Source organism: Mastacembelus armatus, chromosome 5 (genome assembly GCF_900324485.2).
Source record: "Mastacembelus armatus chromosome 5, fMasArm1.2, whole genome shotgun sequence".
Classification (NCBI taxonomy): domain Eukaryota; kingdom Metazoa; phylum Chordata; class Actinopteri; order Synbranchiformes; family Mastacembelidae; genus Mastacembelus; species Mastacembelus armatus.
This window is the reverse complement of record NC_046637.1, coordinates 23,113,607-23,121,168: the sequence shown is the minus strand read 5'-3', so window position 1 is coordinate 23,121,168 and position 7,562 is coordinate 23,113,607. Positions and strand designations below refer to the sequence as shown.

The following is a 7,562-nucleotide window of genomic DNA, read 5'->3' as shown; positions in this document are numbered from 1 at the left end:
TTATTTTTTAGTTTTTCTGCCACCTAGTGGGGAAAGATTGTTGATTGCAGTCTTGAATGACAGCTTTTGCTGTAACGTGTGCAGGGAGTGTGTGTGTGTGTGTGTGTGTGTGTTTTCAAGACAGCCTTTGTAAAATAACAACTGCAGCAGATTAAATCTTACAACTACAGATGATGACATATTCAGGCAGCACAAAAAGAATACATTCTGTCCCCTAATTAAATATAGCTCAGATTTATAGTTAAGGAATTACCGTGTTAATTATAACACTGGCTGTCATCTTCCTGTAATGAAGCTGCTGAACAAAGTACAGTTTCAGAACAACTGTGATTATGCAGCTCTCTGGAGCTGATGATCCCCTTATTCTGGGCCATGAGATGTTTTAATGAAAAAATTAGGAACATATTCAACTAGGATGCCTTAAGATCCAGGTACAGGGAAGGTAAACAAGCTCTTTCCAGAGATACAGCTTCAGGTTGAGCCATGTCATGGGAACAGGAAATTAAACCACGAAACAGCTCCAGAGGCTGCAGCCGCTGCAGCGTTATATAAGAGCTCAGCACTCAAGGTCAAAACAAGGTAACTCCACCAGTAGCAACAAAAACAAAGGGTGTGAAATTAAGGAGGAGCACAATTTGCTTTAATTCAGATAAATATGAATAAAATATAATATAATGCTGTAAATACTGTGGCAGTAGAATATTTTGTTTATGCTCAGTGTGAGTGATTGTGCACAAAAAAGAACAAGCCCTCTTTATGACTGTTGCCCAGCTGAAATACATCAGGCTGACAGAGCCATGTGCAGAGATTCAGTGTTCATAGGAGGCAGCCAAAGATGATGACGGTGGTGTTTGACTAAAATGACAGGTGTCAGGTTACGTCAAGAGTTTATGTGTGTGTGTGTGTGTCTGTCATTTTACACATTACACAATAGGACTGACAGTACTTGTTTGACATTCATTGCAGTTCTTTTATTTAATATGGTTTGACTGCCAAACTCTACATGGGGCAAACCTAAGATCAAGATTTAGCCCATGGATAATTTAATAAACTAATGACATAGTCTGAGCTATTGCACAAAGGAGAGTGTAGATTTACACAGTTTTATTTCTACATGGGTTAGAAATAAATTTGCACAAATACATATTAGTGTTCATTTTTTATTTTGTTCAGTGGCATATCTTGTTAAGCCTTAGGAGTTGCTGATCACACATGACCAAAAAGGAAACCAAACATATACCTAAGACTCCTAATGGTTAAAATGTCTGATGAAGAGTGATCTTTTTCTCTTAAAAACACTTTGTAAACATCCATCCATCTTCTATACCCGCTTTTTCCTGAAGGCCAGGCTCACAGGGACTTTGTAAACAATAATAAATAATAAATAATTTACAAAAATACTAATATGTTCTAATGCTACTTCTAATAATTAAACTATGAACAGGCTCTAAACACCACACTGTCATACCATCACCTTATAACGTTGATATGGGGAATGGATTATTCCTAAAAAATGACTATTATGTAATAGCAATACACTACAAAACAGAATATCAGACATTGTTGTGTATGTTTGTGTGTCCAGCCAGTGTGCTGCAGGCCATGGCCGTGCTGGTGTGTGCAGAGATGTACCAGGTGAAACGACTGCAGCATCTGTGTGAGGTCTGTGTGTGCGCTTATCTTCAGAGCATGCCCAGTAGAGAGCTGGCTTCAACAGGTATCAGCGTGGTTCGACTACTCCGCAGAGCAAAGGTCAGTGTGACTTTTCATATGAGGGTAAAAAAAGGGCATGAGAGAAGAGTTAAGAACATGAACAGACCTGCAGGACATGGCTTATGTAAAGTGATTTGCTACTTCATCTCCCTCAGTCAACAAAATGCAAATTGCCCTGCGTAATGTTTTTGTGGCAAGCTTAAGCCCTCAGCTTGTAGTAGCCCCAGGCCTCCATCTGCAGGAGGTATTCATTGCAGTCTGCTGAGAAACTTTCATTCTCAAGAGATAAACTGATCTGTGGTGCATTCTGTTTCGACTCCCAGTGCCACAATGCAGAGCAGCTGTATATCTGGCTCCTCCACTTCATCGCAAACAACTACCTAATCTTCAGTCACAAACCTGACTTCATGGAGCTCTCAGGTCAGTGTGAGTTTGTAACAGGCAGTCGACATTTTTAAACAGTCCTTGCAGACGATGGTTGTGCAAACCTAAATTGCTGCAACATTTCATAGCAAAATTAAACAACTGATTTCCACTTTTGAAAGGGTTTATTTTAAAAATAATTAAGCAAGATTGCCTCCAGGCTTTTTCAGCTCAGCATATCTAGGTTAGGCTGCATCTGTCTTAGATGAATGCCATGTGTTTCACTTTGTCATTGTCAAGTGGTCACCACTGTACAAAATATATGTTTTATCAAGACGTACACCTTCAGAATAATGCCTCCTTATAGTATTTCCAATGCATTCAGAAGGTAGGCCAGACTCCAGTCAAGGTGTAGACACATCTCAGCAATGATCACGTATCGTTGCAAAATGTCTGAATACTCATGTAAATGTGGTATGATTATGATTTTTTTTTAAATACATTTACAGATATTCCTAAAGTTCTGTTTTCACTTTGTCATTATATGGCACTGAGTGTAGAGTAATAAGAAAAAAATGACTTTAAACAGTTGTAGTAAAAAGGAAAGGGGGTCTGAATATTTTCTGAATGCACTGTATGTTTTTCTCTTTAACACTATGAGTTTAGGTTTACTTTAAATGTAACTCTTCCGATTGATAGCGCTCTGCATTATAAAGAATACACAAGCTGGGCTAGTTAAAAAGATTAACAACAACATTGCTCCATTTAGTAGCAGTAACACATTTTATTGTCAACAGTCATACACACAGGACTCATTTAAGGTCACTGGACGGATACTGAAAGGCACCAGCAAAGTCAAAGGTCAGAATGAGGAGGAAGGCACATGACTGATTCCTGTTGGTCATTTTGGTCTTCTGTTGCTTATTGGTGTACACAAAATCTTATGAGATTATTTAGGTTAACTGTATTTATGTCAACAATCGAAGGTTATTAGTGCATGTGCATATACAAGTAACTGAAAGGCGTAATAGCAAAGCAGCCCATATTTGTGTTTGTAGTACATTACAGTTGTGTGTGTGTGTGTGTGTGTGTGTGTGTCCAGAGGAGGAGCGTGAGCAGGTGGAGAGGCTACGCTGGCCATCCAGAGGCTACCTACAGGAGCTCAGTGAGTACCAGCAGCGACGACGCAAATTACGTAAGTCCCGCTGCATAGTCATGTGACGCCCATATGGACACCAAAAACCTGTGGAAAACAGAAGAGCAGAGGAGGAAACAATGAGAAAGGCTGAGACAGGTCATCAACATGTGAGGAAACAGAAGAAACATTTTTTCTGTGTGCACTGATGGATAGTGGGGCTGCCTCCGAGGGACAGTGTTGAGGAGGAAATTGTCATAAGACTCCTTAAGCAGTGGAACAGCTCTGTTGAATAATGGCATTCGCTGCTATATGTCTCTCCTTTCCTAGAGAAATGGTGTGCGTCCTTTGCATAATGACTCTTTCATCATGGGCAATACAAAATGAATGATCCTTTAAACCCAATATGAATTTAAAATAGCTGTCTGGCCACTGGCCAGAGGCGCTGTGAAACTTTATATTTCTTTTGGCTGATGGAGGAGTTTGAAGATGAACAGTGACAACAAATGGCTCCAAGTACACGCATATCAAATGACCACACATCTGTGGGAAAACGGGGATCAGGATCACGTGTAGGACAACGATCACGTGCTAACCATTTAGAAGTGCAGAACAGGTCATGTGACTTCAAGTTAAATAAACTTTGGATGGCCAGCATTGTTTCCTCTACTCAACAGCCAGAGATGTCTGTGTCTTTTACACTGGACACAAGACTTTCCGTATTTAATTAAACCCATGTTGGCTGATGATGCATCTGTGCCCTTCTGGATCTAAAAATTGGGAACATGCAGCATACATTTCTTAAACTGAAATAACCTTTGAGCCTCTACCATATCAGTAGCTCCAAGAGTATTTCAGCTGAGTGGCGAACTACATTAACACAGATCGCACAGTCATGCTCATTTTCATCTATAATCTAACAAACTCTGATTAGCATATGAGCAGGACCAATGTAATTACAATTTTTAGACATTTTCAGATCTATAATCAGTACAGTGTCTCAGAGCCCGACTGATTTTATTATCATGTGGAATGGAATACATTTTGGTGGCAGTCTGTGTCAAATAATCTCACTGAAAAATGGCTTGATAATTAAAATTTCAAATTAAACTTCACATAGCCTGTAAGAAAATCGAGTGCTTTGTATCCCAAACACCAGATACATAATCAGTGTATTTTTAAACTTCATTTAAAACCTGTGAGCCGGACTTTTACACAATTTCCTTTACAGGGTGGTATGAAATAATGCTGAAACTCTTCCTTATATAATTGCAATAATAGATAGCAATGGTCTGTCTCTGGAACATCGCACAGGAAGGCAAAAGCTTTATGTAGCATTTACATGTACAGAAGAGGAAAAGGAAAAAAAACAAAAAAAACAACCATATCATAAAGTTGGTCCACTAAAAACCACAATGCATCTGGGCAGATACACAATATTTACTTTATCTTTTTTTAATTCAACAAGTTGTTTTTAATCATGATGAGATTATGATTTATTGGTGCTGCAATTATTTTTGTAAACGATATACTGTATGTGGGCATTTATGTTTTTTTAACCGTCAGAGTAGAGACACCTGGGTCATACTGTTTCACAGTCTAATGTTTCACTGCTGTTTACTTTAAAAGGTGTAAAAACCACCTGGATGTCTAAAATGGTGCAGGAAAAGACAAAACAACTTACTTTGTCAGATACACCTTGAAAGCAAAAGAGCAATAGTGACATTTTGAATCTACTTTTTCATTAAGTGGGTCAGTGCCAGTCAATAGTTGATGAACAGTATGTAACATGCAGTTCTGGCAGTATATTCCCTGAAGTGTAGCAGCTGAGTGGGTGTGTAGTACAAGAGAGCTATCACTGTGAGCTATTGATAACCGGTAGATTTAGCCAGTGGATGTATATTTAACCTGCTGCTGCACCACAACAAAACGTGTAGTAAGAAATCACAATATCGACTCTTAAGTAGCAGCTGAAACACTGGACTGTAAAACAGCTGTACCTTAGTGAAGCATCCACACCCAGTAAATGGAGACACACGTGCCTCCACTGGGCCTGTGCTGTACAGACTGTAGATAACCTGACGTCTGACTTTAAATAAAGACATTTTAGAACAAATATACCCAACTGTTTGGGGTCACTTGCTGCGTTGCTTTTTAATACCACAAGCTGCTTCTCCCTCCCGTTTCCACTGAAAAATGGACCTGTGTTACAGTCAGATGGATGACAAATTAAAACAATGATTACACATCTCAGTGAGGTGCTGAGCTACCTCCAGCTCCAGTGCACAGATTCTCAGTCTAAAACTCTACTGGAATGAACAAAAGATACTCCCTAATTTGGTGGTTTGATGGTGGAGGAGAATGGTGTTTTATTCCAGAGACAACTTAATATGTTGACTGTCATAAATTCTTACTGATCCTGACCAATCATAGCTCATCATCCTTTAGCGCTGGATGCCTTTGCCGTTATATCTGACAATGCCAGCAATGACCGTTTGCATATATAGTCAGTTTTACAAAACAAAGAGGACCTTGTTATATTGGCCGAGGTAGTCACACCCACAGAACGCCAGAGTGGAAATGTGGAAATGTCTGCATTCATTGTGTTTCTCTACACATTTATTCAGGTGTTTCCTTTAATTTGTTGTTTATCTGCACATTTCCACCAGGAGAGAGCAGATCTAACTACATAATTACTTCTCATCTCTGTGAGCACCACCTCGGGCATCTTACTTCTTTCCATGTCTTCTATTCAATTTCAAGACTAATGAGAACTTACTGTTACTAATTGAAGCACTTGATGACTTGTTTTGGATCTTCTAAGGTTTAACACCTACCCCATTTTCTTCCCTTCTATTGCATCTCTTACATTTCTCCTTTTCCTTCTCTCCACAGCCAGACACCGTCTTTGCATGTGTGCACGAAAGGTGCATTGTGTATGTGTGTATGAGTCTGTGCAGTGTCCTGTACGTACATGTTTGCAGCAGGTTATTGCAGGGCTCCAATGGACTGCAGCATGCGCTCCAGTTTTCCACTATCGTGCAGTGCCGCCACATCGGTGCCACCTCCAACACACTCCTCACCGATGAAGACTCGCGGGACCTGTGTTCAGATCAACACAAAAGAAACGGTACTGCAACTGGTAAACATGCAGCCACTGATTTTCAATGTCACACAGGATTAGAGGATGGGATGATATACACCATGAGACATTATAGGAATTAGTGATGTTTGATGGCAATATTGAGTTTGAGGTTATTTTTGAATCAATGTTTGCAGAGTTTAATGCTCAGACCATGAGAAATTGGGCCACTGGGCACAGACATGTATAAGGCCCCTATATCTCCTACATTTGTAGGCACAACCATGTGATTTGTTTTCAGTTTGTGGTTTTCATATGTCACTTTCTAGTTTCTAGTCTTTTTTAACCATTTTGAGCCAATTTTGACTTGTTTCGCATCACTTCATCATTCCCACCAAAATTAACTTATTCTGGAGGGTGTAGTGTTGTATAAGGATAACACAGCATAGTTTAACCCACTGAGTCACTACTGAGGCCAGTGCAGGGAAGTCCTGTGCCTGTTATTCTGGTAGACGCCCTGATTTCATCATGACGGCTCAGCTTCACTGATTTCACGGGGAATCAGACACTGGGCAGAGAAGTTCCGGGTTTAACTTTACTGCCCAGCTCTTTGCTGAACTCACTGTGGTGTTTGGTTTAAGTGCTGTTTAAGGTCAATGACATCTTTCCTCTAAAGCTTCCTATCATTTCACGCACACACACGCGCACAGACCTAAACCCTTCCCCTCGTAGCAACTGAAGCGTTTACCGTGCGGGCTCCGGTGAGCTCCAGGAAATAGTCCTGCACACTGTCCATGTCGCTGCGCCCACTGATGTCCACGCACTCCAGGTGTCCCGGCTTCAACTTGTATTTGGACAAAACGTCTGTGGCGATAGAACAGTAGGGACACGTGGGCTTGACGAACAGCACCACACGGTCTGCCCCGAGTTTAGTCCGCACAAACTGCTGCGCCATGTCTCCACTTCGTTAGGCTGAGAGCCGCAGATCAGTAACGTCCAGGCTGGAGAAGAAACTGTCGACCCTTTGCCAATTATGTTAATGAAATGACGTAGAAAGCAGGGTCCTCTCTTCTTAAAGAGATACGAGCCTTATTTGTTTGTTTTTTGAGAGGAAAGAGAGGAAAAAGGGAGTAAAGACTGATGTAAAACAAGTGAAAGAAGTGCTAAATGAACACAGACACAAAAAAGACTAAACACAAACACAAGAGAAATGAAAAGATCCGAAATGACTTTCTGTTTGTGGCTCTTGTTCTTATATAGCAGGTGTGT

The 7,562-nt window shown here is 40.5% G+C and overlaps 2 protein-coding genes across 3 annotated transcripts in view; one reads left to right on the top strand and one right to left on the bottom strand.

Moving 5' to 3' along the window:
* rhobtb3 (Rho related BTB domain containing 3) overlaps positions 1-5,327 on the top strand; it is a 22,406-nt gene extending 17,079 nt beyond the window's left edge. Inside the window, exons 11-13 of one of the 2 annotated variants that reach the window (XM_026307836.2) lie at positions 1,586-1,752; positions 2,037-2,133; positions 3,179-5,327. In XM_026307836.2, the coding sequence (XP_026163621.1) occupies positions 1,586-1,752; positions 2,037-2,133; positions 3,179-3,297 (383 nt within the window). In that variant the 3' untranslated portion in view covers positions 3,298-5,327. Of the gene's footprint in view, positions 1-1,585; positions 1,753-2,036; positions 2,134-3,178 lie in introns of those variants that run through there. The other variant, XR_003295739.2, reaches the window with a different exon arrangement.
* Positions 2,837-7,333, bottom strand: glrx (glutaredoxin (thioltransferase)). Its single transcript, XM_026307837.2, has 3 exons — positions 7,042-7,333; positions 6,186-6,313; positions 2,837-3,319 (listed from the first exon to the last, which is right to left on the bottom strand). Exons 1-2 carry the CDS (start codon positions 7,246-7,248, stop codon positions 6,200-6,202), a joined length of 321 nt encoding a protein of 106 aa, XP_026163622.1. The 5' UTR covers positions 7,249-7,333; the 3' UTR covers positions 2,837-3,319; positions 6,186-6,199.
* Positions 7,334-7,562: the final 229 nt, after the last annotated feature.